General features: G+C 34.5%; 1 protein-coding gene across 10 annotated transcripts in view; it reads right to left on the bottom strand.

The window, feature by feature from the left end:
- The window catches only part of CDC42BPA (CDC42 binding protein kinase alpha), a 347,959-nt gene that overhangs the window by 248,893 nt on the left and 77,254 nt on the right, over positions 1-21,812 (bottom strand). For all 10 annotated transcript variants that reach the window (XM_031967004.1, XM_031967009.1, XM_031967005.1 and 7 more), the window contains exon 2: positions 15,790-15,881. In XM_031967004.1, coding sequence (XP_031822864.1) covers positions 15,790-15,881 — 92 coding nt within the window. The remainder of the gene's footprint in view (positions 1-15,789; positions 15,882-21,812) is intronic.

The raw sequence follows: 21,812 nt of genomic DNA, 5'->3' as shown, positions 1-21,812 counted from the left end.
GTTCTGTTTTGTTTTGTTTTTTACCAAGAATTATCATCTTTAGAAAAAATTAAAGAGAAAAAGTAAAATACTCAGAAAGAGACAGAATCTCTTAAGAGAGGCACACAGAGAGAGGGTTTGGAAAAAGAGAGGAGAAGAGAAAGAATCTCATTCAGCATTGCTAATCTCATTACATTATCTTTCTCTCTAAACCTATGCCTTTCCTGAACTTTCTTATTTTTGTCACAGGAATATACACAATCATATTCAGGATTAATCTGTAACAATATACATCATTATATTTCTAATAACCCAAGTTTGAAACTTGAAGTATTTATTTTGATATCTCACCTTTACATACCCCACATATATAAGCAGTTGCTAAATTTTATCATTTCTAACTCTATTATATGTCTTTTAAGAAGATAATGCATTTTAAATTTATGGAATAAAACAAGGATTTCTATATAACATTATAATAATAAAGTTAACTGTGAAACTATTTTTAAAAAGGAATTATATCATCTTTGGACTAAATGAGACAGAATGAAAATGACTAATAAGGAGATAATATCCAAGATAAGAAAGGAGATGGCAAGTAAGCATTTAGCTACCGTAAGTTCAAAACACTAGGACCAGAAAAACAACATCTGTGAAAGGATTAGATGATATAACTCTTAATATCTACAATCCTTGAAAGATCACGGATAACAAGAAAGATGCCATAGATGTAGAGAAGAGGCAGAGAAGAGATGACAATTTTTACAAAAAAGGCAAAAGGTTAGTGAATTTGACTGATTCCTGTCAAAATGCTAACGTAATTAAAGGAATGGTTAGTATATAACTAGTTTCATCAAAAACACTTCCTTATCCCCATCAAGAACAGAATATGCCACATTAACCCCACTTCACTTAAGACAATACTATAGTACAGTATCCCAGATTTATGATGAAGTCTCTCAGGCTATCCTTGTAGACAAAAATAAAGAAATGTGGGTGGGATAATAATAAAAGTTGTAGCTCATACAGACAAGAAGCAAATAAAACTACCAAATAGGGCAGCCCTACTTCCTTTTCCCTTCTTACTGGTTACCTCAACTGCCCATATGGCTTGGATGAGATGAAAATAAACAATTTTATTCCTTTTGATGAAATGGAAAATTACTCCACCTTACTATGTGTTCTGACATTTCCTCCTAATATCCTATATGCCTTACCAGCTAAATGCCCTGCCTCTATGTCTAGCAATTCCCCAGGCCCTGTTGACTTAATGAATGAAATAATCTAAAGAATCTCTGGTTCTTGCCATGTCTCTCTCCAGTGAATCCTTAGAACTTCCTGTCTTTTCCATCGGTCCTACAAATTTACTTTACTTTTTTCTCTCCTCATTTGTGTAAGCTCCTTAAAAACAGGGACTGTCTCATCTTTCCTATTTATATGCCCAGGGTTAAACACAAAACAAGCCCTCAATAAATGATTTTTTATCCATTATTTGCAGGTCCAAAAATTAGCTGAAGGATGGAATCTAAAAATTAGTTTAATGGCTTGGCATCACACTGGAAATAGATCCATGACTGGCTTTGAAAAGTGCACAACCCAGGCCCTACCAGCCTTGATTTTTCCTTTGCATTCATCCCACATAGCTAACTATTGCCATGTCTTGTCATGATCTGCTTTCACAACATCTATTCTACATGTCTCTTCTACATTCACACAGCCATTGGGTACCTTTGACCTCAAGCCCACAGAACCACTGCAACGGAACTGTTGGTCTCTATATCTCAGCTCTCCTACTACTCCAATCCATCCTCCATTCAGTTTCCAAAAGGACCTTCCTACATTGCAGATCTGATCACTTATACACACACACACACACACACACACACACACACATACATACGGGAGAGACAGAGAGATGGATATGCGGACACACTCCTACCTCAACCAATTGCTCCCTTTTAGCTGCAGGATCAAAAATGTAAAACGTGTTTTAAAACAAAATCTTATTTGGCTTTTACAATTCTTCATAACTTGGCCTTTACATTTCATTTTTTTACTCCCCCATATTCTACAATCTAGCAACATCATCCTTCTTTGCTGTTCTTCACACTCCATCATCCATCTCCTTTGCACTCATGGTCACTCTTACTAAGAATGTCTGTGTCCCTCCCCCCCTCTGAGAATACTTCCCATTTATACTTCCATTTGTATTTTGTAAGACTTTTTACATGTCTCGCCCATTAAAATTCCCTGTGGTCATAACTGTGTTTCTGTCTTCCTTTTGTAAGGGAACACTTATAGAGCCTGGCACTTCCTTCTTTCATTCATGAAGTTCAAAATTCCTTTTATTTTTAAATGATAATCTTTTACCTTATGTCTTACAGACATTTACCCTTTTCTTTATATCATTACCACCATTCTCTCCACCCTTCCATTATATTTTTCCCTCAGTCCATCAATTCTGCACTAGATACATTCTCTCCCACACCATTCTCTGGCTCCTGGCTTCCACCAACAATCTGTTAAAGGCCTGACTTGTGCAAACAACAACAAACAACCACCACCACCAAAGGCCAATGTCACTGCCGCTGCCACCCCCCTGCACAATAACCACAACGCCACCACCATCACCACCAACTTTCCGGGTTCTTCTTAATCTTCGTGCCTTTACTCTATGACTATCTCTAATTTATCCTGTACATATTGTTACATACAGTTGACTCTACCATAAACTGTCAACTTCTTGAGAGAAGAAACTGTTTTGCTTTTCTCTATATCCTCAATACTTAGCACATTGCCATGGCACACAGAGGTGCCTAATAAATCCTTGTTCACTTGTTGACTTAACTTCTGTAGAACTCTATATTTATCTGTAAAATCTATCTCACAAGAATATCATGAGAATCAAATGAAATAATATATGTATAAAGTGTTTTATAAAATTTAAAAAGATATAAATGTAAAGCGTTTGTCAGACAATTTCAATGGTTTACAGAAATCTCCAATGAAGAAATTCAGCATCTTCTGTGTAATTTATAAACTCAAAGAATTACCAGGGGTTTGTAATGTCCTTGTTTTCAAAGAAAGTTACTGACATCACAGAGTGATAACTTGATTTGTGTTTGAATTGGATTTAAATGTGAGGCAAAATTGCACAAAGTTGTCAGCTTCAATTTCTCTTTTAGAGTCACTAAAGCTAGAGGAAAAATAAAAGTCAAGATGACTGCAGATGGCTCAGGATGCAATAGATAACTCTGGCATCTTTGATGTCTGACCATCTCCTTCTAGAGCTATACTCCTGTAGAAACCTTTATGGCCAATAACACTATTGTTTTCATCCACCCATTCAACTGGGGGAATATCTTCACATGCTTGGGGCAATCATCCCACTAACTCCTTTATGGATTTAGGGTCCATCAGTTATCCTCAACATGGTTTATCCCATCTGTGGACATGGTTTACCAGAGTGTGGCCACTGTGCATGTTACAGCTTTTTTAAGCCACAGGTTAGAGCTGATGCCAGGTAGATACCAAAATGTGGATATGCAATAGCACTCACAACAGGGGTTCTAGTCCTCTTCAAGCACTCCATTGCCTAGGATTATATAGCCATTTAATGTCAGAGGAAAGATTAGGACTTAGGTCTTGCAGACTCCCAGGCCAGTTCTCTTTCCGCAACTTTCAGCTATCCTGTTATTATTAGAATTTACTTTAAAATGTAACTTAACAAGATATTCAGCAAGTGATCATTAAGTATCTGTTTTTTTCAAGTCTTCTAATGAGGGAATCTTCCATGTAAGGCACTGTGTTTGTATTTTTCAATTGATCAAATTTAGTAGAAACTTTCCCTAAATTAATCATCATTTTTTTTTCTTTGCAGCTTCTATCCACTCCTCTTAGTTTTGTTTTCTAGGATCAAGTAGAACAAATTTAATTTCTTTCATGGGTCAGGTTTTGAAGTCCATATAGAAAACTGTTGGAATCTTTACAAAGTGTTAAGCCATTAGAGTTGATAGAGACAATAATTATCTAATTTAGCTCAGAGCCTATCTCTCTGCTTGGTTCCAAGAGCTCTTGCAGCTTTGTCCTTGGCTTCTGCAGCTTTGTCCTTGGCTTCTGCCTCTGCTTTCTTCAGCCTCCAGCCAGCACCAAGGTAGAAGATGCAATGAATCTCTTTTGCCTCGAAGATAGGGCTTGTGGGCTTCCTCCCAGAGTGCTCCTCTCCGACCCAATCAATGTTCCCAAGAAAAACTCTCCCAAGCTCTAAGAGGTTCCTGTATATATATGATCTCCCAAAGGTTAACTCCTCCTTCTGGAGAGAGAGGGATTCTGGGTTATCTCCCAGAGTGCTCTCTGGCCCTAAGGGAGGTGTAAATTCGGATATCTCATACTAAGCCATACTAAGCCCTGAAATCTCCCAAACGTACGAACTCCATTGAGTACTTAGATACTTATGAGCTCTCTAAAGGTGTGAACATAAGCATCGTTTCTATCAGTTGTACTTAGTACCTTGTTTCAAGTTCTGGCCCAAAATATCTCCTTCTAAGATCAAATCAATCACATTGAACCATGCCAAATTAGATAATTATTGTCTCTATCAACTCTAATGGCTTAACACTTTGTAAAGATTCCAACAGAAAACAATCATGTCCTTTTCTTCTTTAGGCCCCTTCAAATGATCTTCAAATCATATTTTCAAGAACTGGTTACCCTGTTCTAGATGATTTCTATGCTTCTGGTTTAAAAGCTGCTATGCTTTTAGTTTATCAATGTCCTTCCTAAAATGTGGTGTTCAAAATTAAACATATGATCAATATTCAACATGTGATCTGACCTGGGCAAAGTATAGGAAAATGATCATTTCACTAGTTTTGGACACTAAAACTAAATTAAAATTTTTAACTATTATTGTTAACTTGTATCAAGATTTTGTTGTCAAATAAAATTTGATTCTTTTCAGAAGAATGGTTGTCCAGATATACATTCTCTGATATTATGCTTATGAAATTAATTTTGGGCCTAAATTTAAGACTTTATATGTATAGCTATTAAATTACCCCATTGTTTTATCTTGTCAAGATCTTAATGAATAGTACCTTGTGAATTCCAATGTTATCCAGTGTGTTAACTATTCTTCCCAGCTTTCTATCATCTCCAAATTAGATGAGAATATCATCTCTCCATATTCTTATCTAACAGACTGATAAATAGCAAAGTACCAAAAACATCCCAGGGTATGCTTACAACATGCAATTTGCAATAAGGGCAAAGTATAATTGATCATTCAACTAGTTGCAAAACTACATGAACCTGTAATTACTGTGTAACCCAGTAATCTGAGAGTTTCAGATTACTCCCAGATGAATGACACCCTTACCCTTTCTCCTGACTCTACTCACATAGAATGTCATGCCCAATAAACATTTCCAAACAATTGTCCCAGCAGCAATTCAAACACTGCCTCTCCAAAACAGAATTCATCTTACCCTGGAAACACTACATCTTAACCTCCCGAGTTATGATGGCAAAATATACTTCTAGTCACCCAAGTTTGCAACTTCATAGTCATCTTTTACTCTGCCCTTTTCCTCACCCTATACATCTCACTCAGGGGTCAAGCTAGATCAATTTTATCTCTGCATTTTTTTCTGATCCATTATCTCTGTTTTCCTGTCAGTTTCCTAGTTCAGGCCTAAATCATTATTCAAAATGGGGCTTCTTAGTACATTTCCCCAACTCAAATTTCTTCCATTTCCGATTCACCTTCAACTGTTTTTAGTCATATCCAACTCTGTGTCCACGTTTTTGGTATTTGTCATTTCTTTTTCCAGCTCATTTTACAGTTAAGGAAACTGAAGCAAACAGGGTTAAATGGCTTTCCCAGGGTCACAGATGTGAAATCAGATGAATCCTTCCAACTCCAAGCCCAGCATTCTTATCCTCTGTACCACCCAGCTGCCATGGCATCCATTTCTAAAGACAGATATAACAGTGTCACCTGCCTGCTCAAAATCCTCTACAGACTACTCAAAATTTCTAGGGTAAAATATAAACTCTTTCTTTGGTACTTGATTAATCAACGGCAAGCATTTATGTTCAAGTTCCTCATATTCTGGTTCCTGCTTTTCCAAGCTTATTATCTATTGATTCCCTTCATGAACATTCCAGTTAAACTGTCCTTTTATTGTTCCTCACATCAATTTTCTCTGTGCCGTACTTAGAACAGATTCTCCCTTCAATGTCACCTCTTGGAATTTCTAGTTTCTTCAAAGCTTAGTGCAAAAGCCACCATCTACCTGAGGCTATTCCCCCACAGTTGAGAATATCTTCATTCCTTCAAAAAATATTAATTTCACTTACCACTAACATATTTTCGTTTACTTCCAGTTGTACATACTTTGGAATACACAGGTGCCACCTGACAGTGGCTGCTGGAGATCCAATCCAGACCTGCAGAACGGATCTCCTCTTGTGAGAGGAAGATACAAGGAGACTGAGAGGCAGTTGCTGTTCTCTGACCTCTCTGAATGAGAGGCCATTGCATTGTCTGACCTCTCTCCTCTTCCCTTTGCCTTCAATTTATCTCATTCCCAGTCCACAATACCTGGGTCAGCAAAGGCCACCCTTCAACTCCTTCAGATGCTGTGATCCACAGCTGTGGAGGCTCTCGGAGAATTGACCTGCCCCTTAACACATATTAGTTTTCTCAACTGAATGCAGGCCCCTTTAGGGCAAAAAAGTATTTATATATCCTCAGTATCGAATCAAGAGTAGGTACTTAATAATATATGGATATAAACTAATCCACATCTCTCCATCTTCTCCACAAAAATTGCATGAGAGATGTCATCTGAGTTAAAATCTACATAAACTATATATCTAAGGCATTCTACTGATCTAGCAGTTTAACAAACTGATCAAAAAAGAAAAACTATCTTTATGTAACATTCTTGAAAAAGATATCCTAAAATGGCAGTCTCCCTATTCATCATTTCCTCCACAGCAATGTCTTCCCTGTTAATAATCAGATTCAGAACAGTTCATTTGCTTTTTCTACCTTTCAAAGAATGAAATTATATTAAGCCAAGTCAAGAAATTTTTTGTTGCTTTGATTACAACAGATGCAAATCATAATCATCAATGTCTGACTTTCTGTTGCCACTCTCCTTCACATCTTCCCATAAATCTGGCCTAAAGGTCTATTAGGGAGAAGTGGAAGAAGGCTTCCACAATGTATGGCTTTTCTTAACAAAGTATGGCTACCAATAGAGCATCAATGGGTTGTTCTTTGCTTACTGCCTATTGCCAAGTGAACAACTCAACTCTTATTATACTGCTTTGTTTTCAAACGGCAAAGCAAAGCTGATATTCAAAACAAAAGATAGTATTAAAACAAGAATAGCCCATAGATAACTGTTTTCAGAAGATGCTAGATTCATTTCCTATAGAAAAGAAATTGGAAGATCAGGAAAGCCTTAAGTAGGAATAAGACTAAGAGCCTCAATTTAATGTAAAAATCAAATAATCTGAAAAATAAGAACCTAGTAAGGATTTTTAAAATCCTTTACAATTTGTCCTTAAAATAATGGGTTACACATTGTTACAAAGAGGAGCATATTTTCAATCTATTAAAGCCACCTCTCAAATGCCCACATTTAATATAATTCAAATGCTACAGGTATCACTACTACAAAACAGACTTGTGTTGTGAAGACCTGGGAAGAAAATTGCATCTAAGAAGAGGATCAAACAGTAACAAAAATTCAGTCTGAATTTTTGACTGAGAAAAAAAAAAAAAAAACCTGGAAGAAAACAGTTTTAGTAAAAAGTTGGAGATGAAGGCCAAGTTATAAAAGTTGAAGTGGGAGTGGGAGATGAGAATCAAATAAGCACGAATTTTGTGAGAGTGTGGTTATGAAAGACAGGAAAAGTACAAGATGACATTTTAAGAAAAAGGTAGGATAAAATAAGCACCTACTCTATTAAAGAGGCATTGCTAGGCAATAGGGTTTAAAAGAATATAAAAAACATTTATGAAGCACTTACTGTATTCGAAGCAATACACTAAGTATTAGACACACAAATGCATTACTCTTCAGGAATTTACATCCTAACAGAAGAAGACAAAATATAAAATATATACAATAAGGCCAAATCAAAGCCAGGGTTTTAGGAACAAAGTAAGATGGCCTGAGCATAGGAACAGATTAAAAAAGGGGGAGGGGGAGAGGAGGGATAGGCTGTCCCCAGGAGATTCAAAATAAGATCTCTGCCCTCAAGAAACTTATATTCTATGGAGAAAACAGCACATTAAAATTTATGTACATGATAATAAGGAGGAGAAAAGTAGTAATACTTAAGGACACTGAAAGAGCTTCTCCTAGGAAATAACAAGTAAAATGATCCTTCAACAAACTGGACATTCCAAGAAGCCTATGTAAGGAGGGAATGAATTCCAAGCTTGGTGGACAGTCAGTTTGAAGAGGTAAAATATGTACCAGGTATGGAAAATAGAAATAGATTTGGGAGAATAATAAATTGTAAAAAAGAATGTTAAATAAAAATTTGCAACATGGAGCAATCATAACAAGACATCTATCACAGGTTATAAATTTTTGCTATTATATGAATAACAAGGAGAAATACAAGTTCCTTAATGGAACTCACAATTAACCAGAAGGAAAAAAGACATTAAAGAGGAAATACAATGAGGTAGAAGAAAGTACCTTAGAGTGGGCTTATTCCAGAAAAGGAGTTATACTGCAAAGCAAAGATCTCTATCATGAACAAATCTTTTATAGGGGAAATATAATTGGAGGAGAGTGGGAAGGGGGAGTGTGTGTATTTAACATCATACTTGGAAAGTCTCAGAAGAAGAGGGGAAATAAAAGTGGGGAGACAGCCTTAAAAGATAGTCTGGAAAACCTTGGTACCCATAAAGTTATCTTAAAAATGATAACAAGGCAGTCTAGAAACATTATGTAGCTGTCTTAACTATTATAATAAGAGACTGGGAAGTTAAGTTCCCATTAAGGTTATGCTAACTAGATAGTCTTGGGAAACTGAACTAATCAGAGTTGACAAAGGAGCAGGATGGGACTCACTTCAAGTCTGAAGGAATGAAAGCAGGAGACAAAATTCTGATTTCAAGGACCAACAAATAGTCAGTTTAGATTTAAAAGGTAGACTGATTTTAGTTTTAAAAGGTAGATAGATACCTAGAAGATTTCATTATATGCTGAAAGCAATAAAAGGTCAATAAAGATTCCAAAGTAGTCTGCCTCTCTTCTCCCACCCCCACAAAAAAAAAAAAAAAAGTAGTCAGGTCTGATCTTTAGAAAAATTATTTTGACAACTACATGGAGAATGGAAAGAGAAGAGATTAGAAACTATGGTTTCAACTAGGAGGCTATTGCAAGAGTCTAGATAAAGGATGAAGAAGTTGCCCTGAACCAAGATGGTATCTGATCACAAGGATATATCTAAGTCATGTTGAAGGATGAGAGAGAAGGAAGATTTCAGAACAATTCCAAGGTTGCCAAATTGGGTGAATTTAACTCAGAAATAGGATAAATAGTCAATCGGTGACATTAGCTGAAGTTCAAGAGAAAAACTAGGACTGAATCAATCTGGTATCATGCAGATGATATTACTAAGATAAAGAATGAAGTTCTTTAAAGAAGTCTTAGAGCTAACACTTCAAAGATACTTATGGTTATAAAATAAGACAATGATGATAATCCATGATTCCTAATGAAGAAGATTTATGAAGTAAATTATGGAGAAAATAATGGTTCAATACATGACATGAAACAATCATGATAGAGGAATTTATTACAGGTTACAGAAATTTGCCATTTATTATGTAAAATACCTTATGGGCTTAGCAAAATATGACTAGTCAAGGCAGAATCATAGGTGATTAGGCAACATGCTTTTGGGACTAAGAACTATTAAAGTTTCAGGGGAAAGGAGGAATTAGGGAGGTACAAACTCCAATGATAGTTGATACTGTCTTAAAGTGTGCTCACAAGACAGTCTGGAAAAACTAACCTTTTGTCTGTGATTATGGTTGACAAGAACTCACATCACAACTTTCTTAAGTATGTTAAGACAGTCTGGAAAAGCTAACCTTTTTGTGTGCAATTACGATTAATAATAGGAACAGGATAGGCTCATTTTTAGCCTTTCCTGACAAAGGAGCAAAATAAATTGTTTTGGAACTTACATCATTATTGCTTCAAGAATGAAATATAAGCTCTTCTTTTTGGATTTTAAACCTTTTCTACATTAATCCCCTTCCCTTACTGATGGTACAACTATGTTGGCTTTTTTCTTACTGTTCATATAAAATGTCATTTCATGTTCCACACTATTTCATTAATCTCCCTGTGGAAAACTTCTCATTTCTACTTTTTAAAATCCCTTAGCTCAAACCCATCTTTCTTTATATAAAGGGGGAAAAAAAGACTGAAAGTTCCAAAGATCTCAGAAAGAAGAAAACTCAAAAACCTTGATTATAAGCAAATAATAGGGAAAAAATTAAAAACAGAAAGAAATATGACCTCCAGATCTAGCAAACAAGTTCAGGCATCTATGATTAAATACTTCTAAACAATGGAAAATTATTCAGTACTTGCTAAGAAAAACAGCTCAGTGGATAGGGCACCAGCCCTGGAATCAGGAATCAGGAAGAGCTGAGTTCAAATTCAGCCTCGAAGTCTTATCACATTAGGTATGTGATTCTGGGCAATTCAATTTATCCCAATTGCCTTGGGGGGCGGCGGGGGGGAAGAGAGATCTAATGGAATTTGAGAACAAAGAACCACACAGAACCACAAAAAATGTGTTCCTGAGTAATTTTTAAAAGAAATGAGAATTATAAGAACAGAATTTGTGATTTATACAGCAAAAATAATAAGTAAAATTACTAATCTACAATGGTAAATTTCATCAAAGAAATAAAAGAAAGAACAAGAGACAGGGAATACAAAAACACAGAAGAAAGTAATTTATGTAAGAGATAAGCTTCTTACCAAAAACTAGAGCTATGCTGATTAAGCCAGGGAAGATTTTATCTTACACCCTAGTAAGAGTGGGTATCTAAGCTACTAGGCATACTAAAATTAACAAAACATTCCTTTTTATATCTTGTTCCCAAAAATGTAAGTACCTCTCCTGATTCCTCCTTGGCTGGGTTATATACAGATTATAGCCTATCTGGAACGTCTAATTCTCCCAAGTGAATATTGAATCCCCACTCTTAAGTACATCTCATTTCTTATGACTTTCCTATAAGTTTTGTAACCTTTAGGTTTAATTTCTTACATTTCAGTTTCATTTCTCTGATTTAAGTTTCCTTTCTCTGTATTTCTTTAAATTAAGTTTCATTAACTCTATAAGAACTAAACCTTCATCCAATTCTCATAATCCAGAAGTTAAAAAATTAAAAAAAAGAAAATATGTTATCTATTAATCTTATCAAAACATATTAATCTTGAAGACAAAATGTATAAGTCAACCTTAAAATCATGTTTCCCAAAAAAACACAAATCAAAAACCCAAATATCATAATGCAGAAAATAATAGAACTGCCCAGAACTTCTGAACTCAGAAAATCAAACACCAATTGAAAGAATATATAAATCACCTCCAGGAAAAAACCAAACAAACCCAAGAGTACAAATTCCAAGACAGTATAGAGACTATATTTAACAATTCACTTGGAAACAAGTTCTGTAAGGAATTAGGAGAAAGACCTTCGAATATAAAGGGAAGGAAATTCAAATAACAAAAATCCCACCAGAAAACACAGGAGAGAATATAAAATATAAAATAAAGAATAATGGAGCTCAGGATGCAACTCAGGGTAATCTACCCTGCAAATCTGAGCTTAACCAAAAATGTAAAGATGGGTATTTAACAATAAAGGGGCATTTGAATCATTCTTAAAAAGCAAACCAGACCCAAGACATTGTTTGCTTTTCAAATACAGAACAACAGAATGAAGACAGAGTGAACAAATTCAGTAGCCAACTACAGTAATAGAATGACAGATCAGTAAGAGACTTCTTTCTAAAAATACATAAGGAGACAGGAAGGTGAAGATAAAATCAATCAGGAAGTAACACAGAAGAAGTGAGCCCTTAGCATTACAGACAAAATCTAGGGATATCTTATCTTCGTGTGAATCAATGTTTGTGTTTTTTTGTTTTTTTGTTTTTTTTTTTTTGGTGGGACTATATTACATATTGGGAAGATGTATGAAATAGAGAAGAAAACCATAGGAGATAATGGAAAGAGTATAGTTTGCCTGGGTCAAAGCTAGCAAAAGGAGAAGGTGAGTCGTGTGGTTCTTCAGGAAAAGAGGAGCCTGGAGGGGAATAAGGATTGGGGGTTAGCAGAAAAGGACTGAAAGGAAGAGAAAAAGGGGGAAAACTTTAGTTTGATGGAACAGGTCCACTGATAAATATTCCTATAGGTGGAGAGAGATATTCTATGAAGGAAAATGGGGATCTTGTACTAGGTTTAGTCTGGAGTATCTGGTATCTGAAAAGATGGCTTGTCCTACTTTGGGAGGTGAGAGAACTCCTTTGGGCAAGTGGCACCAAAGGGAGTAGGAAAGCATAAGCACAGGGAAGAAATTCTAAGGCAAATGGGGAAAAGAAGTTAAACAAGGAAAAAAGCATAGATCAGTGGTGGGCTGCATAATCAGAGATACAGCTAAAAGGGAATCCTACCATGTGGCAGGGATCTTTCTCCCCTAAAATAGCTGGCCCAGTTCTGGGAGAGAGATAATGGAAAAGAGGAATTTTCTTGGGGGCAAATTCTATGAGGCAGTAGCAGAAACTGCCAAGAGGGAAGAGAATCAAAAGCTTTGATTCCATAGAGAATACGGAGATTGAAGAGAGCCATTTTCTAAACAAATAGAATAGAAAGGATGCATGACAGGACAATAAAAGAAATTCTCTCTAAAAATGGGCACAAAGAAATGAAAATTTTAAAACTAATGAATAGAACTAATTTTAAAGAACAGAAGAACAAGAGATAAATATGACTAAAAGGAAAATGTGAGTGGGAAAATTAAATAACCAAAGTAGAAATGGAAAAAAAAAAAAAACAATAAGAAAAACCCTAATGGAAAATAGTAAACAAAAAAGGAAGGAATGATCAAGAGTGAAAAGGAAGTAGGAATAGCTATTGTTGTTGCTGTTCAGTCATGTCTGATTTTTTGTGATTCCAATTGGGGTTTTCTTGGCAAAGATTTTGGAGGGATTTGCCATCATTCCCTTCTCTAGCTTACATGATTTGTGCAGTACCACAAAGCTAGTTAGTGTCTGAGACCAGATCTGAACTCAGGAAAATGAGTCTTCCTGACTCCAGGTCATACTCTCTACACTGCACCACCTAGGTGCTCCTAGGAGAAAGAAAGCAATCTCAAGATTAAGCTAAATTAAAAAAACATAACATCTACAGCAGAAATGGGTGGGGTGGGGACAGAGATCATAAAATCAATGGTATTTTAAAACAAAAACCAATATTCGAAACAAAAAAAGGAAATATAAGCCCAATTCTCAGCTTCAATTATAAAGAGATAAACAATCCAATAAAACAAAAAAAAGTGACAGACTACGTAAAAAAGTAAAATCCCACGATATGTTGCTTACAAAAAAATACATTTTAAAAACAAAGACATAAATAAAACTGAGAGGATGGGAAAATATTTATTACGTATCAGATCTAAAAAAGCAAGAGTTGCAATCAAATCTGAAAAAAAGAAAAACATTCAAAAATAAAAAGAGATAAACAAAGAAAATTACATTATGCTGAAAGGAACCACAGACAAGAAATCATTATAAGAATAATATACTCATATACTCCAAATATTTAATATTTGAATTAATAAAGGAAGCATCAATTGAGGTACAAGAGAAAATAGTAACATAGTGATAAAAGATTTCAATATTCACTGAGTTCTGAATAAATCTAATAGAAAGATGAACAAAAGGGAATATATGGAAATAAATAAACATCTGGAAGTCTTAGAGCACACAATTTGGAATTAAACAAATAAAATGCATCCCCTTTAAACCAAAGGTTCCATTACTGGAATTATACCCTAAGGAAACTATCAAAAAGAAAGCCCCTTAATGCAAAATAAATAAATGGGTATAGCAGTACTTTTTCTAAATTAGCAAAGAATTAGGGAAAAAGTAGATGCACATAAATTAATTTTTTTTAAATTGTGGAACCCAAATGTAGCAGAGTATTACTATGTTGTAAGTAATGAAAACAGAGAAGCATGTAAAAATCTACATGGAATGGCACTGAGTAAAGTAAGCAAAGCCAAGAAAACAATATACACAATAATCATAATAATGTAAATAGGAAAAAGAAATCATTAAAAAGTTAAAAATGAATGTAACACAACTATAAATATCAAGTGCAATTCTGGCCAATGTGTGAGCCACAAGATGAAAAACTAGACATTTTCTCTGATCCCCACATTTTATCTCAAACTTCTTCAAATCTGAAATTATATGCTACAATAAAGCAACATCAGTTTTTCTCCAATATAATTTTTTTTAAACAACCTTGTCTAAGGTCACAGTGCAAGTAAATAGCAGAGCTGTGATTTGTGCCTAACTTTATTCTTCCCCAATCACAGGCTGCTATTTTTTTTTTAAACATCCAACCAAAGAGACAGAGATAGTGTGTTTATATAACAATAAGCTACTGGTCTAACTACAGTTGGGCATATATTTAAATCAGGTAATGACAAAGAAATAAAAGATGAAGATTACTAAGCAATACAATATTATTATTGCTGTTTGTCCACTATTCTCAAAAAGTACCATGACGTCAGGGAGATGATATTATAAAAGCTACTTTAAAGAAGAATGATCTGCTACTTGTTCCAAACAGGCTTGATGGAGTATTGCTTGGACGTTTTGGTAAGCCAGCTAGAAAGGTGTTACAGTAAAATAGGAATAAAGCATGATTTGCTGAACATCTAAAGCCATAATTAGCAAGGTGACAACTAGGGATTTGGCCCAAAGAATCTTATTAGAACATTCTAAAATACTTGCAACTGTGCAGAAACAAAAGAATTAGAAAAAAAAAATAGTTAAAATAGCAAGCTACTAGATAGTTTGATAATATGAGCTCCCCACTCCCATGGAAGCTTTTCTATGAGCAGCCTCCAAATACCCTAGAATCTCTACTTCTTTCCCATGCCTTTTCTCCACCCTCAAAGTACGTGCTTACTTGTCCAAAACTTTCTAGTTATAGCTTTGAATATAGAATACAAGACAGGAAAAAAAGGGATTCTATAAGAAATAACAAGTGGTTGGGCAATCAATTTAATAGTGAGATAAATGAAAGGGCAGTTTACGCTTTAGATAGAATTAAGTAAAAGAAATAGGGAGCAGGAAGTTGAAAGTTGAAGTTTTGGATAAAGATTGATGGCTTCAATTTTATATAGTTTGCTACAGACAGTAAGGAGACCAAGGGAGCATATTTCTTTCTTTACCAACAAAATAGATGCTGTAAGTATATGAGTTTCCCATGCTTCACCAAGCAATTTCCTGAGGAATTTCATTGTACTCCTCGAGAAATTTCCTTTGTGGAAAAAAAAAGTAATTTCAAATTTGAAAATAAAAGATAAAATTTTCAAGTGATCTCTCCTTTCATTGGAAATTCCTGAAATTTGAGATAAATGATAAAAATGGCAAATAATATTTTAATTTATCCATAAACATTAAACATGTGATTTCAAAAAAAGAATGTTAACAGATCTTTATATCTTACCTCCCCAAAAGCTCCTCTACCAATCACCTTTAATATTTCAAAATCTTCTTTATGTAATCGCATCTGTTTCACTTTAGAAGTGAATGGTTTGGCTGCAGGAAAAAAAAATCAATTACTTTTCAAAGGAAGATGAAAAATTGTAAAGTCTGAATTTTTATAATTATATTACATACTAAAAGTTCAGTCATTAGTAGGCTCTAAAAAAGTTCTCACTGAGTAAAGCAGAAATAATTTTAATAACCCAAACCAAAGTTTGGATTTTTTTTTCACTTATTATGCAATTATGTCATTTGGTGAAAAATATAAAGGCATGCATCTTAAAATACTTTCAAATATCTCTGAAGCTCAATATATCTATGTAATAAAAACTGTTGATTTATTACCATGTTAACAGTACACACTTCAACATTTAATATATTTCTCACATTAGTCCTAGAAAAAGAAACAAGATTTTTAAAACTAGTTCAAACAGATGAAAGAATTTCAACAATCTCATTTGAATTTTAAATGGTTAAAATATTATATCACTATTAGTAACATTACAAAAATGTTTATAGCTCTCCAGGGCAAGATGGACAAGTGAATTCTACCAAACGTTTAATGAACAATTAATTCCAATACTATACAAACTATTTGGGAAAATGCTCTATCCACTGTGCCACCTAGCTACCCCAAACAAATCAAACATTTTTCACACAAATAAAGTTAGATCTAAACAATTGGAAGAATATCAAATGTTCATGGGTAGGCTGAGATGATATAATAAAAATGACAATTCTACCTAAATTAATCTACTTATTCAGTGTCCTACCAATCAAACTGGCAAGAAATTTATAGCATTAGAAAAAAAATTCCCCTGAAACAACAAAAGGTCAAAAATTTCACGGGAATTAATGGAAAAAATGCAAACAAGGTAGCCTAGCTGTACTAGATCTAAAACTATATTATAAAACAACAGTCATCAAAACTATCTGGTACTGACTAAGACACAAAGTAGTGGATCAGTAGAATTGGTTAGCTTCATAAGACAGAATAGTTATTGACTCTATTAATCTAGTATTTGATAAGTCCAAAGACTCCAGCTTCTGGGCTAAGAACTCACTATTTGACAAAAATTGCTGGAAAAATTGGAAAATAATATGGCAGAAACTAGGCATTGACCAATACTGAACGTCCTGTACCAAGATTAAAGTCAAAATGGGTTTATGATTTATATATAACAGATGATACCATAAGCAAATTAGGAAAACAAGGGATAAAATAAATAGTAGTGACAGTTTAATACTCTAAAATTTCTATGACATTGAATTACTTTCTGTGAAAGTTTCAAGTATAGAAAATCTAACATTAAAAATTATTCTTATAATTCAGCTTATTCCTAATTAATATCCAAGAAAACAATTTTAAAATACAGAGGTTTCTATCATGGTATACTTAGAGAACCCCAGAGATTCTACTAAAAGTTATTAGAAATAATCCACAACTTTAGCAAAGTTGCTGGTTATAAAATAAACCCACATAAGTCATCAGCATTCTTATATATCACTACCAAAATCCAACAGTTACAAAGAGAAATTCCATTTAAAGTAACTACTGATAATATAAAATATTTAGGAATCTATCTGCCAAGGGAAAATCGGAAACTTTATGAGCAAAATTACAGACCACTTTTCACACAAATTAAGTCTGATCTAACCAATTGGAAAAATATTAAATGCTCTTGGATAGGGCGAGCAAATATAATAAAGATGACAATATTACCTAAACTAATCTATTTATTTAGCGCTATACCAATCAAGACTCCCAAAAAACTATTTTAATGACCTAGAAAAAATAACAACAAAATTCATATGGAAAAACAAAAGGTCAAGAATTTCAATGAAAATGAAAAAATGAAATGAAGGTGGCCTAGCTGTACCAGATCTAAAATTATATTATAGAGCAGCAGTTACCAAAACCATTTGGTATTGGCTAAGGAATAGATTAGTTGATCAGTGGAATAGGTTAGGTTCAAGGTACCAAAACCATTTGGTATTGGCTAAGGAATAGATTAGTTGATCAGTGGAATAGGTTAGGTTCAAGAAGAACTTACTGTTTGACAAAAATTACTGGGAAAATTGGAAACTAATATGGCAGAAACTAGGCATTGATCCACACTTAACACCGTACACCAAGATAAGGTCAAAATGGGTTCATGAACTAGGCATAAAGAATGAGATTATAAATAAATTTGATTTGATTATAAATAAATAAATACCTCTCAGACCTGTGGAAGGGGAAGGAATTTATGACCAAAGAAGAACTAGAGATCATTACTGATCACAAAATAGAAAAATTCGATTATACCAAACTGAAAAGTTTTTGTACAAACAAAATTAATGCAGACAAGATTAGAAGGGAAGCAATAAAGTGGGAAAATATTTTTATGGTCAAAGGTTCTGATAAAGGCCTCATTTCCAAAATATATAGAGAATTAACTCTAATTTATAAAAAATCAAGGTATTCTCCAATTGAAAAATGGTCAAAGGATATGAACAGACAATTCTCAGATGAAGAAATTGAAACTATTTCTAGTCATATGAAAAGGTGTTCCCAGTCATTATTAATCAGAGAAATGCAAATTAAGACAACTCTAAGATACCACTACGCACCTGTCAGATTGGCTAAGATGACAAGAAAAAATAATGATGAATATTGGAGGGGATGCAGGAAAACTGGGACATTGATGCATTGTTGGTGGAGTTGTGAACGAATCCAACCATTCTGGAGAGTAGTTTGGAACTATGCTCAAAAAGTTATCAAACTGTGCAAACTCTTTGATCCAGCAGTGTTACTACTGGGCTTATATCCCAAAGAGATCATAAAGAAGGGAAAGGGACCTGTATGTGCACGAATGTTTGTGGCAGCCCTCTTTGTAGTGGCTAGAAACTAGAAACTGAATGGATGTCCATCAGTTGGAGAATGGCTGAATAAATTGTGGTATATAAATATTATGGAATATTATTGTTCTGTAAGAAATGACCAACAGGATGATTTCAGAAAGGCCTGGAGAGACTTACACGAACTGATGCTGAGTGAAATGAGCAGGACCAGGAGATCATTATATACTTCAACAACAATACTATATGATGACCAGTTCTGATGGACCAGGCCATCCTCAGCAACGAGATCAACCAAATCATTTCTTGGAGCAGTAATGAACTGAACCAGCTACGCCCAGAGAAAGAACTCTGGGAGATGACTAAAAACCATTACATTGAATTCCCAATCCCTATATTTTTGCCCACCTGCATTTTTTATTTCCTTTACAAGCTAATTGTACAATATTTCAGAGTCCGATTCTTTTTGTACAGCAAAATAATAGTTTGGTCATGTATACTTATTGTGTATCTTATTTATATTTTAATATATTTAACATCTACTGGTCATCCTGCCATCTGGGGGAGGGGGTAGGGGGTAAGAGGTGAAAAATTGGAACAAGAGGTTTGGCAATTGTTAATGCTGTAAAGTTACCCATACATATAACCTGTAAATAAAAGGCTATTAAATAAAAAAAAAAAACACACAGAGGTTTCACATATGATTAACTCTTGTGCAAGAATCAGGATTAAGGCAATAGACTTATTAGACTTTTTTTTAAAAAATCAATTTACTTTGTTACCAAGTTTTCCATTACAAAAATGTCATTCTTCTGATTACTAATTATAATCATACAAATTGGGAGCCTGTCAAGTTTTTATAGTTTGCAGTTTTTACAGTAAATTTACAAAAATTCCTTAAACTGAGAAGCTCAAGTTAGATTTATGGTTATTTACCGATAAGATAATGCCACATTTTAAAACCACAGACACTCATGTAAACTACATATGATACTGAAGTTTAGTTGTCAATTTATATATTTATCTCAGAGCTCTCTGAATAGGAGGAGGAAATGATGCTGAGAGGATTTCAGGTACAGAATTAGAGAGAAAAGGGAGCTGAAGACAGAGGGCTGGAATTTTCTCAGTAAAGAAAGTAAACAATCTGCTACAAGCAAAAGAAAAGAAGCATTTTTACTGGAGAAGAAAAAAATAGAAGATTTGGGGGAAAAAAATACCACTGTGCTGTTGGAATCCTTACAAAGTGTTAACTCATTAGAGTTGATAGAGACAATAATTATCTAATTTAGCATGGTTCAATATGATTGATCTGATCCTACAAGGAGATGTTATGGGCCAGAACTTGAAACAAGGTACTAAGTGGAATTGAGGAGATAGTGGTTAAATATAGTTTAGCATTGATTTAATCATACAACAAATAATGGTTTCCCAGTGATATAATGATTGGTGTGTACTCAGTGAACAACATATAAGCAAGAAGTTCTCAGGGCCAAAGAGCACTGTGGGAGATACAGAAGCCCAAACTTGGAGGCAGAACCAGATTCATTCACTTCATCTCACACCACCGTGGTGGCTGGCCTCCTGCACTTCTCCCATTGAGACCAAGGCTGGTCTGAAAGGCTCTCCAGAAAGCTGCCCAGCCCCAGGCAAGGAGACAAGACTCGGAAGGAGAAAATAAACGTTTGGATTTTATCAGCTGGCTGTATTTGAGGTGATTATTATTCTGACCTGAAACTAAGGCTGCCTCCAGAAATCCTCCCCAAGAAACCTGTTCCCAGAGAGAACCATTATATTTTAAAGAAGAGAACATCACACTGTGCAATAGAGAGTCAATCAGGGAAGAGCAAAAGGATTTCTGATCCCAGTGAGAACTCAAATGGAATAACAAATTTATAGTAGATCCTAATCAAGAAAATCCCATGACTTCTTCCAGTGACATTCATCAACACGTGAATAGAAGAAGGTAGAAAAGAGGAGCAGCAACCAAGGGCTGAGGTTTGGAAGGGATGAATAAAGAAAAGACAAAGAAGCAAGGGAATCTGGCATAAAATGAATTGAATAACTATGATTTTATAAGACCAAAATCATAAAGAGAAGCTACAGATAGGATGACAATGATATGCTAGCAAAGTAGAAAGTAGTAGGACAGAAGATCACAAGAAATACAAAGAACAGGTTTAGGGGAGTGAGATACAAAAGAAGAGGAAAGAATAAGAGATTACACAAATAATCTGGGAGAAGAACTACAGAGTTGCTGGTGGGAGGCAAAGACTGAACAATTAATTATAAGTGAAAATGAGATCAAAACTATGTGAAGTAGAATAAAAAATACAGATCAGAAGAGATAAGGTGGCTAAGGAACTGAAGGGGTCAGAGAAGTAGCAGAGGAAAGATTCATCTAGACAAACTGTGATATATGAGAGAAGAGATATGATTCAATACCTTCACACCACTACCCTGTTGAAGTCACAGAAAACTCAGAATGTAATCACAGGGTATTAATTAGCTATTAAAAAACCAAATATTAAATGAAAAATCAAATAAGAAATTAGTGTCCAGCTCAAGATAGTCAAGTTTTCCCAAAAGCAGGTGACTAGGGAAGAATACGTGATAGAGGTGGGTCTGCAGTTCTATGGCTTTCATCCCAAAAGAGGATCAAGAGCCTGAAATCAAAGTGAATCTAAAGCTCTGTTGCTGACCCCAGAATGAGATCAGTCTGTAGATAGGAGAATGGGATGAGAAAGAAGGTAACTCTACAGCAAAGTCTTTTTGCTAGCTCATAGGAACAAGCAACTGTCAAGGAAGTGACTTACACAAGAGTAAGCCCGTAGTTTTGGCAACTGTGATCCAAATTGTGAACCAGGCCTACTAACTCAGATTAGAAAGGCAACAATTTTGGACATAATGAAATTTTGCAAATTCCCAGCCTGAGCTTTTCCTGAGATCCTTAAGAAAAACACAGCATTCAACATCCAAAGAATGTGACTTTTAATATTTTTTGTTTTTTAATATTTTAATTTTATTATTTAATATTATTATTAAATTACATTTATAATATAAAATAAACTTTTAATATTCCCTCCAAGATTGTCCAGCCCTAATATCACAATTTAGAACAATGAATAAATTTTAAAAACAATGAAA

Source organism: Sarcophilus harrisii, chromosome 4 (genome assembly GCF_902635505.1).
Source record: "Sarcophilus harrisii chromosome 4, mSarHar1.11, whole genome shotgun sequence".
NCBI classification, from domain to species: Eukaryota; Metazoa; Chordata; class Mammalia; order Dasyuromorphia; family Dasyuridae; genus Sarcophilus; species Sarcophilus harrisii.
The sequence above is the reverse complement of the archived record's forward strand: the minus strand, read 5'-3'. Positions and strand labels throughout refer to the sequence as shown.